Here is an 18566-nt window from a genome sequence, read left to right on the forward strand (position 1 = left end):
CAAAATCACAACTAACTGCTGAACAACCATCAACAAAAAAGGGCCAGAACCTACCAGTAAAGATATACCACTTTCAAAGACAAAGAAGAAGCCACAGCGCGACAGCAGGAGGGGCACGTTCATGATACAATCAAATCCTGTACCCGCTGGGTGGGTGACACAGAAAATGGAAAATAATTATATCACAGAGGTTCTCCCACAGGAGTGAGAGTTCTGAACCCCATGTCAGGCTCCCCAGTCTGGGGGTCTGGCATCAAGAGGAGGAGAAGCCAGAGTATTTGGCTTTGAAGGCCAGTGGGGCTTGATCACAGGAACTCCACAGGACTGAGGGAAACAGGAACGCCACTCTTGGAGGTCGCACACAAGGTCTCATGCACACCAGGACCCAAGGGAAAAAGAGGTGACTTCATAGGAGCCTGGGCCAGACCTACCTGCTGGTCTTGGAGGGTCTCCTGGGGAGGGAGGGGGCAACTGCGGCTCACTGTGGGGACACGGACACTGGTGGCAGAGGTACTGGGGAGCACTCAATGGCATGAGCTGTCCTGGAGGCCACCATTTTGAAGCCAAGATCTGACCCCACCCAACAGCCCTTAGGATATAGTACTGGGATTCCTCAGGCCAAAAAACAAACAGGGTGGGAATACAGCCCCACCTATCTGCAGACAGACTGTTTAAAGTCTTCCTGAATCCACAGCCACCTCGAAACACAACACTTGACATGCCCTACCCACCACAACCCAGCTCCACCCACCAGTGGGCAGCCACCAGTCCCTCCCACCAGGAAGCCTGCACAAGCCTCTTAGATGGGCTGCACCCACAACGTGGCACACACCAAGAGGAACTACAATCCTGCAACCTGTGGGACTGCAAACACAGGGTTACACAAAATGAGACAGCAGACGAATATGTTCCAGACAAAGGAACGAGATAAAACACCAGAAGAACAACTAAGTGAAGTGGAGACAGGAAAAGAATTCATAGTAGTAACAGTAAAAATGATACAAGATCTCGGAAAAAGAATGGTGACACAGACCAAGAAGATACAAGAAATGTTTAAGAAAGAGCCAAGAGATTTAAACAACGGAGTTGAACAATGAGGAAGAAGAATGGATAAGTGAGCTGGAAGACAGAATGGGGTAAAGCACTGCCATGGAACAGAAAAAAGAATGTTTCGGAGAGCTCTGGGACAACATTAAAAACACCAACATTCACATTATAGGGGCCACAGAAGGAGAAGAGAGAAAGAAAGGACCTGAGAAAATATTTGAAGAGATAATACCTGAAACTTTCCCTAACATGGGAAAGAAAACAGCCACCCAAGTCCAGGAAGCACAGAGTCCCATACAGGATAAACCCAAGGAGGAACACGCCGAGACACATATTAATCAAACTGCCAAAAATTAAAGGCAGAGAAAATATTAAAATTAAAAAGGGAAAAGCAACAAATAAAATACAAGGGAATCCCCATAAGGTTATCAACTGATTTTTCAGGAGAAGCTCTGCAGGCCAGAAGGGAGTGGCACAATATATTTAAAGTGATGAGAGGGAAAAACCTGCAACCAAGATTACTCTACTCAGCAAGGCTCTCATTCAGATTTGGCTACAAGAATTCAGCACCACCAAACCAGCTTTACAACAAATGCTAAAGGAACTTCTCTAGACGGAACAGAAAAAGCCACAACTAGAAACAAGAGAATTACTAATCGAAAAGCTCACCAGTAAAAGCAAACATAAAGGTAGGAAATCATCCACACATAAATATGATATCAAAAGCAGCAATCGTGAGGAGAGTACAAATGCCGGATACCAGAAATGCACTGGAAATTAAGAGACCAGCAACTTAGAACAATCTTGTATATATATATATAAAAGTCATGGGAACCGCAAACCAAAAATCTACGATACACACACACACAAAAAAAGCAATCCAAACGCAACATTAAAGATGGTCATCAAATCACAAGAGAAAAGAACAAAAGAAGGTAAGAAAAAAGACCTACAAAAACAAAACAATTAACAAAATGGCAATAAGAACATACATATCGATAATTACCTTAAATGTAAGTAGATAAAAGCTCCAACCAAAAGACACAGACTGGCTGAATGAATATAAAAACAAGACCCATATATATGCTGTCTACAACAGACCCACTTCAGATCTAGGGATACATACAGACTGAATATGCGGGGATGGAAAAAGATATTCCATGCAAATGGAAATCAAAAGAAAGCTGGAGTAGTGATACTCATATCAAACAAAATAGACTTTAAAATAAGGACTGTTACAAGAGACAAAAAAGGACACTACATAATGATCAAGGGATCAATCCAAGAAGAAGACTTAACAACTGTAAATATATATTCACGCAACACCGGAGCGCCACAATATATAAGGCAAATGCTAACAGCCATAAAAGGAGAACTCAACAATAACACAGTAATAGTAGGGGGACTTTAACACCCCACTTTCACAAACAGACAGATCATCCAGACAGAAAATCAATAAACACAGGCCTTAAATAACACATTAGACCAGGTGGACCTGATTGATCATGTACAGAGCATTCCATCCGAAAGCAGCAGAACACACGTTCTTTTCATGGACACATGGAACAATCGCCAGGATTAACCACATGCTGGGCCATAAATCAAGCCTCAGTAAATTTAAGAAAATTGAAATCATATCAAGCATCTTTTCTGACCACAACACTATGAGATTAGAAATAAATTACAAGAAAAAAAACTGTGAAAACACAAACACATGGAGGCTAAACAATATGTTACTAAACAACCTAATGGATCACTGAAGAAATCAGAGAGAAAATCAAAAACTACCTAGAGACAAATGAAAAGAAAAGCACAACGATCCAACACCTATGGGACGCATCAAAAGCAGTTCTAAGAGGGACAATCTTACCTCAGGAAACAAGAAAAATCTCAAATAAACAACCCAACCACACACCTAAAGCAACTAGAGAAAGAAGAAGAAAACCCAAAGTTAACAGAAGGAAAGAAACCATAAAGATCAGAGCAGAAATAAATGAAATAGAGACGAAGAAAACAAAAGGAAAGATCAATGAAACTGAAAGCCGGTTCTTTGAAAAGGTAAACAAAACTGATAAACCTTAGGCCAGACTCATCAAGAAAAAGATAGAGAGGGCTCAAATCAATAAAATTAGAAATGACAAAGGAGAAGTTACAATGGACACTACAGAAATACAAAAGATCATAAGAGACTACTACAAGCAACTATATGCCAATAAAACAGACAACCTAGAAGAAATGGGCAAATTTCTATAAAGGTACAATCTCCCAGGACTGAACCAGGAAGAAATAGAAAATATGAACAGACCAATCACAAGTACTGAAATTGAAACTGTGATTAAAAAACTTCCAACAAACAAAAGGCCAGGACCAGATGGCTTCACAGGCAAATTCTATCAAACATTTCCATAAGAGTTAACACTTATCCTTCTGAAACTCTTCCAAAAAATTGCAGAGGAAGGAACGCTCCCAAGTTCATTCTACAAGGCCACCGTCACCGTGATACTAAAACCAGACAAAGATACCACAAAAAAAAGAAAATTACAGGCCAATTATCACTAATGAACATACATGCAAGAAATCCTGAACAAAATACTAGCAAACCAAATCCAACAATACGTTAAAAGGATCATACACCATGATCAAGTGGGATTTATCCCAGGGATGCAAGGATTCTTCAACATCTGCAAATCAATTAGTGTGACACACCACATTAACAAATTGAAGAACAAAAACCATATGATCATCTCAATAGATGCAGAAAAAGCTTTTGACAAAATTTATGATAACCCATTTATGATAAAAACTCTCCAGAAAGTGGGCATAGAGGGAACCTACCTCAGCATAATAAAGGCCACATATGACAAACCCACAGCTAACACATTCTCAATGGTGAATAGCTGAAAGCATTTCCTCTAAGATCAGGAATAAGACAAGGATGTCCACTCTCACCACTTTTATTCAACATAGTTTTGGAGGTCCTGGCCACAGCAATCAGAGAAGAATGAATGAATGAATAAATAAATAAATAAATGGAATCCAAAATAAACAAATAAATGGAATCCAAATTGGAAAAGAAGTAGTAAAACTGTCACTGTTTGCAGATGACATGACACTACACATAGAAAATCCTAAAGATGCCACCAGAAAAATACCAGAGCTCATCAAGGAATTCGAAGTTGCAGGATACAAAATTCAAATGCAAAAATCTCTTGCATTCCTATACACTAACAACAAAAGATCAGAAAGAGAAATTAACAAAACAATCCCATTTACCCTTGCAACAAAATGAATAAAATATCTAGGGATAAACCTACCTAAGGAGGCAAAAGACTTGTACTCTGAAAACTATAAGACACTGAGGAAAGAAACTGAAGATGACACAAACAGATAGAAAGATATACCATGCTCTTGGGTTGGAATAATCAATAATGTCAAAATGACTATACTACCCAAGGCAATCTATGGATTCAATGCAATCCCTATCAAATTACCAATGGCATTTTTCACAGAACCAGAACAATAAATTTTAAAATTTATATGGAAACACAAAAGACCCCAAATAGCCAAAGCAATCCTGAAAAAGGAAAACGGATCTGGAAGAATCAGACACACTGACTTCAGACTATACTACAAAGCTACAGTCATCAAAGCTATACGATACTGGCACAAAGACAGACTTGTAGATCAAAGGAACAGGATAGAAAGCTCAGAAATAAACCCAAGCACTTATGGTCAATTATTCTATGACAAAGGAGGCAAGACAATACAATTGAGAAAATACAGTCTCTTCAATAAGTGGTGCTGGGAATACTGGACAGCTACATGTAAAAGAATGAAATTAGAACATTTTTTAACATCATATACTAAAATAAACTCAAAATGGATTAAAGACCTAAATGTAAGACCTGATACTATAAAGCTCTTAGAGGAAAACATAGGAAGAATACTCTTTGACATAAATCACAGAAGTATCTTTGTGGATCCACCTCCTAGAGTAATGAAAATAAAAACAAAAATAAACAAATGGGACCTAATGAAACTTCAAAGCTTTTGTACAGCAAAGGAAACCATAAACAAAATGAAAAGACAACCCACAAAATGGGAGAAAATACTTGCAAATGATGCGACAAGGGATTAATCTCCAAAATATACAAACAGCTCATGCAGCTCTATTTCAAAAAAACAAACAACCCATTCAAAAAATGGGAAGATCTAAACAGACATTTCTCCAAAGACGACATACCAATGGCTACGAAAAGATGCTCACCATCATTAATTATTAGAGAAATCAAAACTACAATGAGGTATCACCTCACACCAGTCAGAATGGCCATCATCAAAAAGTCTACAAACAATAACTGCTGGAGAGGGTGTGGTGAAAAGGGAACCCTCTTGCACTGCTGGTGGGAATGTAAATTGGTGCAACCACTATGGAGAACAGTATGGAGGTTCCTTAAAAAACTAAAAACAGAGCCACCATATGATCCAGCAATCCCACTCCTGGGCATGTATCTGGAGGAACTCATTCTTCAAAAAGGTACACACAGCCCAATATTCATTGCAGCACTATTTACAATAGCCAAGGCATGGAAGCAACCTAAGTGTCCACTGACAGATGAATGGATAAAGAAGATGTGGCACATATATACAATGGAATATTACTCAGCCATTAAAAAAAATGAAATAATGACATTTACCGCAACATTGATGGACCTAGAAATTATCATACTAAGTGAAGTATGTCAGACAGAGAAAGACAAATTTCATATATCACTTATATGTGGAATCTAAAAAAATTATACAAATGAACGTATTTACAAAACAGAAACAGACTCACAGACTTAGAGAATGCCCTATGGTTACCAGAGGGGAAAGGTGTGGGGGGAGGGAAAGATTGGAAGGTCGGGATTACCATGTACCCATCACTATGTCTAAAATGGATAACCAACAAGGACCTACTGCATGCATAGCACAGGGGACTCCACTCAATACTCTGTAATAACCTACACGGGAAGAAAGTCTGGAAAAGAATAGATATGTGTATACGTATAACTGAATCACTCTGCTGTCACCTGAAACTACCTCAACATTGTAAATCAACTGTACTCCAATAAAAAATAAAATTTTTTTTAAACTCAACAGTTTCTTAAAAGATGGCTGCCTCCTACTCCCACCAACAAAGAAAACAGTACTCAGAAATCTGTGGACCCAGTTACTGGAACCACCACGTCAAATAAGAGGATAAAGCAAGTACCACTAATAACAAGCTAAAGGAAGCAGTCAAGCTGTCAACTCCCCATTACAGACCCAAAGGTTAACACAGCAGATGTATGCATAATCTTCAGAAGGCGCTCCAAGGAGAAGACAGTATTTGTTCTTGGCCATTTGGAAAGTACCGCTATCTCTAGGTGGAGAGAATAGCCTATTTCCTTAGAAGAATTAATTTCAACTATAAATCCAAATGGTTTTAATATAAAAAACTGCCCCAGGAATCAGGGATGTGGCTCTGTCCGAGCAGGATAAATTCACAGCTTTCAACTATAAACTAGAAATCCAAATTGCTTTAATATAAAAAACTGTCCCAGGAATCAGGGATGTGGCTCTGTCCGAGCAGGATAAATTCACAGCTTTCAGCATGTTTCCATCAGCTGTCAACTGTGGAGTAACAGAGCTGTCCACAGGATTCCTAAAACAGCCTGAAAACACGAAGCGAAATAAGACACAAATGAACCTACCTACAAAATAGAAACAGACTCATAAACATGGAGAACAGACTTGTGGTTGCCAAGGGGGTGGGGTTTGGGGAGGGGGTGGACTGGGAGGTTGGGGTTAGCAGATGTAAGCTATTACATACAGAATGGATAAACAACAAGGTCCTACTGTACAGCACAGGGAACCATATTCAACATCCTGTGATGAACCATAATGGAAAAGAATATAAAAAAGAATGTATAACTGAGTCACTTTGCTGTAGAGCAGAAATTAACACACTATAAATCAACTATACTTCAATTTTTAAAAATTATAAGAAACTGGACTGTCCACCAATTTAATTTATTCAGCACCTGTAGCAACTGGAGATGATTTTAACATAACTTGGATTTTAATTCGGTGTAAGTCCGAACATTAATTTTGGACCACAAGTATTCATGTGAGTACTGGCTTCCTGGTAAATTTTTCAGTTAAATATTTTTTCTCTTTTTAATATTAAAGCCATAAGCTTTTCTTTGCCCACAGACTGTTAAAAAAAGATCTGGAGAGGTGGTCTAATTCATCCCTTATCAAGATAAGCAATGTTTTCCAAAGATACAAAACTTTTCAACTTAATATACAATAGGCTCCTTAACCTGAGCATTTACTCTTTTACCTAAAAGGATATCTCCCCCTCAAAAATGGCAATATGGGTTAAAGTATTTTCCAGCTGAATTTATACTAAAAAAAAAAAATCATTCATATAATGCAACTAGATAGATAGATAAATTTTTTTAAGGTCAGTGAAGTATATTTCCATTAACAGAAAACAGAGTTAAGGCAGTCACATCTATATCTGGACTAAAAACCCCCTTGCTCATTAAAGTTTTCTAGATATATTTTTTACGTTGTTTTTCATTTTCTTTGAACCACAGGTGCTTATTTCCCCCAAATGGCATTTGCTGACATACTTCAGTTCAGGGAGCCTGCTGAAGATCTCTTTGCGGCTTAGTTCAGAAATCCCATTTCCAAGAAATATTTTTGTTCCATCAAATTCTTTGGCTCCTTTCTTACATTTGCCTTTAATATCAGAGTACACGGAAACAACATCTCCACCTTTCATAACTAGAGAAAGAAGAAAATCATATCACACTGATCTATCTGTACTGTAGCAGAATAGTGAAAATTCTTTAAGCTTTAAGTCTTCAAGCTTTAAGACTGGGGACGCCGAGGGGCATCAGTAGTGGGCATGAAGCAGACTGACCCATCTCACTGTAACCCCTAATAGAAAATGTAACTTTTTACTTTCAAACGTTTGCCAACAATAAATCGAACTGATGCTTTTTTTTCCCTAGGAAAAGAAAGATACAGAACAGTCTTCAAAACATCTGACCTCAGCTGGAAGTCTTTAGCTGAGCAGAAAAGGAAGGATATCTTCTATTTAAATTATTTTTCCCAAACCTAACATTCCCTAAGAGGGTAAATTAAGAATGCTAAGATTCATCCCAATATTTAAGATTCTAGGCTCCGAATGTTCCCCTCACAAATGACAGGACAGCAGCCTGAGGTTTTAGGGCAACAGAGTAAAGAATACAAAACAAAATTTCACTGACATCTTACGCTCTGTTCATCAGTCCTGATCCTGTAAACATCATCACACACGTCCTCAAAGGGAATAAAAGAAATGGGCACAAAACCCATATACGGATGCCTAACTTGTTAGTCCTTATCAGATCTCTCTCTCAACCGGCTATACTAAATGCAAAACTTGGAAAATATCTTTATTAAAGTAAATCTGAAATGTATCTGAGTGATGATTTAATAAATTTTCCATTTGATGATACACATAAATTTTAGTGGCTGTTCTACAGAGAAACCTAAACGTTATACTCACATTTTGAGGCTGACACAATTCCTGGAACATAGACGTGGGCTCCTCGTAAGACTGCATTGCCACACTGGGCTCCAACAATAACTTCACAGGGCTGTTGTTTTATATTATTCCTAGGGATGCAAGATGAGAGAAAGTGAACAGTGATACACCTCCAACGCCTATCAACCTTTTCAGTTTCAATCTGAACCCTAAGTAAATAACCTCTTTGGTCTTCACCGTCCCATAGGCATGCCACTAATGAATAAATGAGAAAAAGCTGAAAAAAGATAAATACGGAAGAAATAGTTTTTTAAAAAAATTACAAAGAAGATGGACACTTGAGAAAAAGAAAACAGAAAGAGGATCCTATTGCAAGATAGTAAGTGGCACCAAAAACTGCTTCATCAAATACAACTAGTGAATATAACAAAAAAGAAGCAGACCCACAGATATAGAGACCAAAGTAGTGGCTACCAGTGGGGAGAGGGAAGTGGGGAAGGGCAAGAAAGGAGTAGGGGATTAATAGGTACAAACTATTAGGTATAAAATAAGCTACAAGGATCTATTATATGATACAGGGAATATAGCCAGTATTTTTTTCTTTATTGAAGTATAGTTGATTTACAATGTTGAGTTAGTTTCAGGTATACAGCAAAGTGATTCAGTTTTATATAGATAGATATACAGATATAGATATTTCTTTTTCAGATTCTTTTCCTATATAGGTTATTACAAGATATTGAATATAGTTCACTATGCTATACAGTAGGACCTTGTTGTTACCTATTTTATATGCAGTAGTGTGTATCTGTTCATCCCAAACTCCTGATTTATCCCGCCCACCCCCTTTCCCCTTTGGTAACCATAAATTTGTTTTCTATGTCTCTAAGTCTATTTCCATTTTATAAATAAATTCATTTGTATCATTTTTTTTAGATTCCACATGTAAGTGATATCATACGGTATCTGTCTTTCTCTTTCTCACTTACTTCACTTAGTATGATAATCTCTAGGTCCATCCATGTTGCTGCAAATGGCATTATTTCAGCAAAATAGCCAATGGTATAGCCAATATTTTATAGCTATAAATGGAGCATAACCCTTAAAAATTGTGAATCACTATACTGTACACCTGTAACTTATATTGTACATCAGCTATACCTCAATTTAAAAATAATTAGGCAGGATTGAGGTCACAGGAAATGACACACAGGCTAGAACAGGAAAAGGGACCCCTTGGGGCCCAGCTCTGATGCGTTTCATGTTAGAATGGACATGATCAAGTGTTTCTATTCTAATCACCCAATGAAGCTTTATGTGGATTAAAATCACAACCCCCAAAGGAAAAAAAAAAAACTGCTTCATCATTTAACAAGCATTACTGTTTCATAACAGCATTAGGAGAGAAGAGAAATAAAGTCCCTGCCTTCAAAGACTAAAACAAACAACATACAAGGCATTCAAAAGTATTTCTAAAGTGGTAGATTGGTGCACAGTAAGTTATTAATACTTTAAACTAGACAAAGGTAAGTCTTCTTTTCTTCCTTTACTATCCAGCTTTTTTGAGTGCTCTCCAAATTCTCACCTCCCATCCATTCCTCAAATCACTGAAGCCTGGGTCTCACTTCCAACACTCAGAGCGGCTTTTTTCAAAAGTCAGGAGTGCCTATGTGATTACCCCAAACAAACATCTTGAGCACTGCATGTCTGATGGGCTTCCCTGGTTGGCAACATTTCACATGTGCTGTCATAACTCCTTGCTGGGGGAATTAAGTGCATTTTCTTCCCATGATCTCCAAATGATCAAACCTCAGTAAACTTCTCAGCTTTATCCTCCTTCCTGGTCCCACACTCACTGCCCATTCTCTAGCTATCTCTAGAAGAGGTTCATTCCCCCAGGTTCTAAAGCATGCCAAGCAGCTCATCTCACTCTGAATCCTAAACCTTGGCAATCTCATGATCTCAATAATCACAAAAATTACCCACATATTTTTTTTAATTTTATTGAAGTATATTTGATTTACAATGTTGTGCTAATTTCTGCTGTATAGCAAAGTGATTCAGTTATACACATACATATTCTTTTTCATATTCTTCTCCATTATGGTTTATCAGAGGATACTGAATATAACTCACTGTGCTATACAGTAGGACCCTGTTATTTTTCTTTAAACACTTTATCAACACAGCACATTTTTTTTCTATACAGCAGGTTCTTGTTAGTCATCCATTTTATACACATCACTGTATACACGTCAACCCCAATCGCCCAATTCATCACACCACCACCACCACCCCCGCCGCTTTCTCCCCTTGGTGTCCATACGTTTGTTCTCTACATCTGTGTCTCAATTTCTGCCCTGCAAACCGGTTCATCTGTACCATTTTTCTAGGTTCCACATACATGCGTTAATATACTATATTTGTTTTTCTTTCTGACTTACTTCACTCTGTAGCACAGACTCTAGGTCTGTCCACCTCACTACAAATAACTCAATTTCATTTCTTTTTATGGCTGAGTAATATTCCATTGTATATATGTACCACATCTTCTTTATCCATTCGTCTGTCAATGGGCATTTAGGCTGCTTCCATGACCTGGCTATTGTAACTAGTGCTGCAGTGAACATTGGGGTGCATGTGTCTTTTTGAATTACGGTTTTCTCTGGGTATATGCCCAGTAGTGGGATTCCTGGGTCATATGGTAGCACTACTTTGTTTTTTAAGGAACCTCCATACAGTTCTCCATAGTGGCTGTATCAATTTACTTTCCCACCAACAGTGCAAGAGGGTTCCCTTTTCTCCACACCCTCTCCAGCATTTGCTGTTTGTAGATTTTTCGATGATGCCCATTCTAACTGGTGTGAGGTGATACCTCATTGTAGTTTTGATTTGCATTTCTCTAATAATTAGTGATGTTGAGCAGCTTTTCATGTGCCTCTTGGCCATCTGTATGTCTTCTTTGGAGAAATGTCTATTTAGGTCTTCTCCCATTTTTGGATTGGGTTGTTTGTTTTTTTAATATTGAGCTGCATGAGCTGTTTATATATTTTGGAGATTGATCCTCTGTCCATTGATTCGTTTGCAAATATTTTCTCCCATTCTGAGGGTTGTCTTTTTGTCTTGTTTATGGTTTCCTTTGCTGTGCAAAAGCTTTGAAGTTTCATTAGGTCCCATTTGTTTATTTTTGTTTTTATTTCCATTACTCTAGGAGGTGGATCCAAAAAGATCTTGCTGTGATTTATGTCAAAGAGTGTTCTTCCTATGTTTTCAGGACCTTGTTATTAACCCACATATTCTAATGATTAGCCTTTCCAGACTGATTACCTGCAGGTAGCTATATATACATGTCCCACAGTTATTTCAAACTCAACAAGTCCTGAACAACGTTATGATTCTCTGACCCACTCCTCAAATCTTTGCTAACACCCCAATGCTTCTCATCCTCCTATGTTTCCAGTCTTGAACAAAGTGCCATTATCTATCTGAATAGCCAGACTGGAAAGCCTGGCATCATCTTAAATCTCTTCTTCCTAAAACTTCTAACATTCACTGAGTTACCAAGTGATGCCACCTCTAATTCTCTGACAGGTCTTCCGGGCCCATCCCCTGACATCAGACGTGCATCACCTCTTAACCTGATCACTGAGATAGCTTCCACGTTTTATCTTTGGTTGCTTTCAGATGCTCCTGATGTCTCTGGTGTTCTTAAGTTCCATTCTGAAGTACCTAGATATGGATTTATCTTTACTTTTGGCTTCAGACACTGTATTCCTTAAATCTGACTTTCATCAATTCTGGAAAATTCTTTGTCATTATATTTTTGAATATTGTCTTTCCCCATTATTTCTAATCTATACATCTGGGATTCACTAGAAATGTGTAGTGCCTTTTCATTCTTTTTTCCATGACTCAGTTTCATACTTTCAACTGCTTTACCTTCTTTACCTGCTGCATTCTGGGTAATTTCCTATGAGTCATCTTCTAGTTCATTAATTCTCTCATCTGTTGGGTCTAATCTTCAGTTTGGCTCATTGAATGAGTTTTTAATTTTAATGATATTTTTATTTCTAGAAATTCTTTTTCAATTCTTTTTTTCCCTCTTAGGGTCTTTTATGTTTTAGATTCTTCCTTTGTTTTTTATCATTTCAAGGAGACTGATTTTACAGTCTCTACCAGTTAGTTCTATTTGCTACAGTTCTGGGGGAATCTAATCCCTTCAGTTTGTCGTATACACTGGTCCTCAAAGGTGCATGGCCTGGGCTGACGGGTGTCACTCCAGAGTGGTTTCAAGCATCCCAGGAACTAGCTTAGGATCCAATTTTTATGTTAATTTCCCAAACTGCAGGTTTCCAGACCACTTGGGTGGTATGAATTTGAATTCCAAGCCCTTATAGGTATGAAACCTCTGAGTTCTGCATCTCAGAGATTTTTTTTTCCTCCAACTAAAAACTCCAAGGCAAGAGCGATCCAAATCCTAATTACTGCCTTGTACTGACTGCTGGATGTTTCTCACCTCCTAGCACCAGAATCCTCTTGTTAAAACCAAACACCCCCCAAGGGACTTCCCTGGTTGCACAGTAGTTAAGAATCCACCTGCCAATGCAGAGGACTGCATTGGGTTCAAGCCCTGATCCGGGAAGATCCCACGTGCTGCAGAGCAACTAAGCCCGTGCGCCACAACTACTCAGTCTGTGCTCTAGAGCCTGCGAGCCACAACTACCGAGCCCGTGTGCCTAGAGCCCATGCGCCACAACAGGAGAAGCCACTGCAATGAGAAGCCCGTGCACCGCAACGAAGAGCAGCCCCCTCTCACCACAACTAGAGAAAGCCCATGTGCAGCAAAAGACGACCCAATGCAGCCAAAAATTAAATTTTTTTTAAAAAGCCAAAGCCCCTAAATTCAGGGGACCAAGCATTTTCTCCCTCAAATCCCCCAACCCTTAATCTTAGCTCACACACTTACTGCTCTGTTTTCAGTTACTCTTCATTCTAACCACTGAATATTTCACTTACGTTCTTAATCACTCCACTGTGCATTTTATGACCTTTTAGTCAGTATTCCTAGTCCTATGTCGCAGAAACATCCTCAAGTTATCTAGTTCACTGTATTGCTGGGAATAAAAGACTGAATTGTTCCCTAACTTGGCTCCAGTTTTGCAATTCATCTTCTTTTGAAAAAAGTGTTTAAGCTTTTTTGGCTGTAACCCAGGGTAAGAAATGCACTTAAATCACATCCCAGTACACATGTGTATACACACACATACATTTATAGCAAACATTTCACAAAATACCTTATTATGTACAATCCAATATATTATAAAATACCCCATTTCTTTTTTTAAAAAAAGCCCATAGGGCTTCCCTGGTGGCACAGTGGTTGAGAGTCTGCCTGCCGATGCAGGGGACACGGGTTCATGCCGCGGTCCGGGAAGATCCCACATGCCGCGGAGCGGCTGGGCCCATGAGCCATGGCCGCTGAGCCTGCGCGTCCGGAGCCTCCACAACGGAAGAGGCCACAACAGTGAGAGGTCCGCGTACCGCCAAAAAAAAAAAAAAAAAAGCCCATAAAAAAACAATTACATTCATTTCACAACCTACTAATGGGTCATGATCTACATGCAGTTTGGAAAACATACCTTTATGCTACTACCAGTATTGTATTTCTAAAATCATGACTGTAATAAAAATTATTTGGCTCCTATATTCTATGCAAAAAACACTCCTTAGTTTAAAAGCAAAAACCCTTTACATTTCACATCTACCTCTCCTAACTACTTCAGCATCTTCTTTCACCAATCTGAGAACTGATTAGCCAAACTGATCACTTTTGTCATGAACCACCATCTATTTTCACACCTCTGTACTTTTTGCATATGTTCTCTATCTCACATACCCTTACCTACTTTATCTCCTCATCCACCTAATTCTTACTCACCTTCAAGGCTCAACTGAAGTTACATCTATTTGGAGAAAATCTTTACCCACTTCTTTGCACTCAGCCCTTCTTCTATGCTCTAATGGTATTTAATTCATACCCCTACCACGGCATCTATTGCATTTTGACTTGTACCAATATTCCCTGCTTGTAGAAACTATGTTTCATCCATCTTTATAACATCTTTGGGTCTCACACATAGCACCAATTCAAAACATATCTTGTGAAATGGAAGCCTGTAGTGTTAATCAGAAAGTTTTTATGAGAATAACCATTTCATGGCGAGAAGAGAATGGGAGACCACAAAGATGAGTCTTAACACAGGGGGCCAGAACTGCTATCCTTTCTTTGGAAGGCCTGGTGACAAGGCTGGTCCTCAGCTAGTGTTTTGGAACTTAGAATCAGGGGAGTTCCCACTATGAACTGATAAGGGTAGCTCACTGTGCCTACACTGTTTGTAACAATGTATTTGTAAACAAATAATATGGTCTACGGTGGACACTGAGTTTCCTTCTGGGAGGCTGGAATCTGGGTAAATACCAGGCAGGAGGTACCCACACAACCTGCCCTGAATGAAAATCCTGGATGCCGTGTCTCATTAGAGCTTCCCTGGCTGGTGACATCTCACATATATGTTGTCAAACTCGTTTACTGATGGAGTTAAGTGCACCGTGTATGACTCCGCTGGAAAAAGACCCTACAGCTTGCAAATGGTTTTCCCTAGACCTCATCCCATGCACCTTTTATTTTGCTGATTTTCCTTCAGATCCTTTCACTGATTAAATCATAGGCACGCATATGATTATATGCTGAGTCCTCTGAGCCCTCCTAGGGAATCACAGAGCCAGGGAGCGGTCTTGGGGATCCCTCAACACAAGAAGTAATCGTATAAAAATGTAAGATAGCATATGCAAGTGTCAAGGTGTATGTCCGCTTCACGGAAATTTCAGCAAGGAAATGTAAAAGTTGACATAGGGCCATAAAAAATACTAAAAGCTTGATTTTTATTGAACTGTTTCTAAATAAAGGAGTGAAACAACATTAAAGAAGGATGATTTTCCAATTGAACAGTAATAAAGATTGGAGGAAAAATAGTAAGAAGGTACTTAATTGCACACAGCCAAAAATAAAAATAAATAGTAAAATAAACATTAAAAAAAAATACTCGTATCAATGTAGAAAACAAACTTATGGTCATGGGGGGAGAAGAACGATAAACTGGGAGATTGGGATTGACATAGACACACTACTATATATAAAATAGATGACTAATAAGGACCTACTGTATACACAGGGAACTCTACTCAGTACTCTGCAATGACCTATATGGGAAAAGAATCTAAAAAAGAGTGGATATATGTAGATGTATACCTGATTCACTTTGCTGTACAGCAGAAATTAACACAACATTGTAAATCAACTATACTTCAATTAAAAAAAAATACTCTTGTGTTGGGAGTGGGGGGGAATGAATTAGGAGTTTGGGATTAACATATACACACTACTATATATAAAACAGACAACCAACAAGGGCCTACTGTATAGCACAGGGAACTCTACTCAATATTTTGTAACAGCTTATAAGGGAAAAGAATCTGAAAAGGAATATTTAACTGAGTCACTTTGCTGTACACCTGAAACTAACCACACACTGTAAATCAACTATAATTTGATAAAAAAAAAAATACTCTTGTATGAAGAAAAGTCTGGCATTTAATTTTCTCTAAGTTTTTCAATAAAGTTGACACTGATACCATCAAAATCAGCATTACAACCTTATGTTCAATCTAATTACCAGTGATAAAACCTTCCTAACATTAAAATATATTTGATCAGTAAATTAAATAGCATGTTAAATAAAATGAGGGAACCTGAATTTTATGGTGAGAAATTACTTTTTAAATTGTTTACTGCCTATAAATAGTTTAACCTATGTTTTGATATCTTAAATAACTGGATGATGTTGAGCTTCTAGTAAAAGATTAGTCAAAGAATAAAAGTATAAATATATTCCTTTTTCTAAAGCCCACAGAAATGGGGAATGAAAAACCTAAAAGAAAATTCCATTTGCAAGAAAACTAAGAAACAGCTATTACCCAAATGATTAAGAATAATTAGCTAACACAGTAAAATTTGGATCAAACCTAGTTCCTCAACAGGGTATGAATGCTTCTGAAAAGGAAAGGCTTCTGGGTGCCTAAACAAATATTTACTGCTTAGATCCAGGACCAGAGGGTCAGACAGAAAAAAGGAGAATCTGGGAGCATCTTGTCAGTGTCCTGTGCCCTGCAGATAAAGATGAAAGAGGACTGGACTGGCAAAATTGGCACAAGCAGACAATCTCTGTTTTCTGTAACAAAACTGGACAAACTGCCTAGAAGTAGCTAAGGGAAGAGAAGGGAAAGCGCAAGCAACTCTGTCACTCCTCCCCTGAGTTCACTAAGCGTTAACAAAAATTAAAGCCCCCAACAAAGAAGCTATGAGCCGGATCCCCTCACAGAGCCTTAAGTCTTCTTCAGCTCAGCTCAGCAGGACTAGAGTTGTGCCACTAGGAAAGACCTGGTGAAAGTATCTTGAAAGACACATCTGATGAGTTGTCCAGGTATACACTTGACCCGAAGTGCAAACTAGGTGAATCTATGTGAAAGTTTTCATTCAAGGATTCACTCAAACTGGGAACTACGTGTAGATACACATGGCCCTGTCTACCCTCAGGTTCTGCCTCCATGGATTCAACCAACCGCAGATGAAAAAACCTTTTTTTTTAATTCCAGAAAATTCCTAAAAGCAAACTTGAATTTGCTGTGCACTGGCAACTACTTACATAGTATTAAGTATTGTAAGTAATCTAGAAATGCTTTAAAGCACACTGAAGGATGTGCATGAGTTATATGCAAACACTACATCATTTCATATGAGACCTGAGCCTCTGTGATTATTGGTATGTTGGGGGGAGCGGGGTATCCTGGAACCAGTCTCCCATGGATACCAAGGGACATCCGCAGTAGTGAACAAAGCTGTAATAAACAAAAGGCAGTACAAAATGTACAGACCAAAAAAGGGCAGAATTTCCAATAACCTCTGCATAGTTTCAAAGAAACTAAAAAGAACCTTAGAAAAGGGATATAATAACAACAACAAGATTAAAAAATACAGAACAAAAGTGAACTAGCCCAGCTCAGCAAGTAAAGGATAGTAAACCCTGTGAAATTCAAGAGTTAATGTAACAGGCCTGCGACAGCTATTCTTAGAAAGGCCTGCTGGGAAGGCTGGCCCTCGGCAGCATCTGGAACCTTGACTGGCCAACGGTTCCCAGCACTGACATAAAACCACCTCTTAAGAGTGAATTACTGTTCCTAAACTGTTCGACCAAGCTATGTGGTTATGCTGAACACCTGCTTTCCTTTTGGGAGCCTGGAATTCCATTACATGCCAGGCAGAGGGCGCCCAGATGACCAGCACCCAACTAAAACCTTGGGTGCTGGGTCTCTAATGGGCTCCTCTCATAGACAATGATTCTATACGTGTCACAACTGACTGCTGGAAGGATGAAGCCTGTCCTGGTAGCTCCATGGGGAGAGACGCCCAGAAGCTTGTGCCTGGTTTCTTCCAGGCTTTACCCCGCATGCCTTTTCCCTCTGCTGTTTCTGCTTTTGTACCCCTTTCGCGTAATAAATCCCCGCCATGAGCCTGACTAGATGCTGAGTCCTGTGAGTCCCTCCAGCCTGTCACAAGACCCTGGGCTGTCTGGGGGTGTCCCAACACAGGGAGCATCTGTCCTGGAAAACCAACACATGGACCACCAGTGTCCTCCTAACAGATCGGGCAGGAATATGTAACAAAGATATTCAAAGAACTACCAGAAGACTTGTAATTTAAAAATTACATTGCATTTCAATGAAAACTAAGGAGAATAATAATTATTATTATAAATATTAATAACAATTATTATTATTATTATAAAGTATACCCCAGTGAAGTTTCTAAAGTCCAGTGCCTAAGAATCCCATAGATCTC

The 18566-nt window shown here is 38.8% G+C and overlaps 1 protein-coding gene across 10 annotated transcripts in view; it reads right to left on the reverse strand.

Annotated features, from left to right (window-relative positions):
• The window catches only part of NSUN6 (NOP2/Sun RNA methyltransferase 6), an 89920-nt gene that overhangs the window by 48036 nt on the left and 23318 nt on the right, over window positions 1-18566 (reverse strand). For all 10 annotated transcript variants that reach the window (XM_067704601.1, XM_067704573.1, XM_067704556.1 and 7 more), the window contains 2 exons: window positions 8633-8742; window positions 7710-7863 (listed from right to left, as the gene is read on the reverse strand). In XM_067704601.1, the coding sequence (XP_067560702.1) occupies window positions 7710-7863; window positions 8633-8742 (264 nt within the window). The remainder of the gene's footprint in view (window positions 1-7709; window positions 7864-8632; window positions 8743-18566) is intronic.

This window comes from Pseudorca crassidens, chromosome 1, assembly GCF_039906515.1.
Source record: "Pseudorca crassidens isolate mPseCra1 chromosome 1, mPseCra1.hap1, whole genome shotgun sequence".
Taxonomy (NCBI): Eukaryota; Metazoa; Chordata; class Mammalia; order Artiodactyla; family Delphinidae; genus Pseudorca; species Pseudorca crassidens.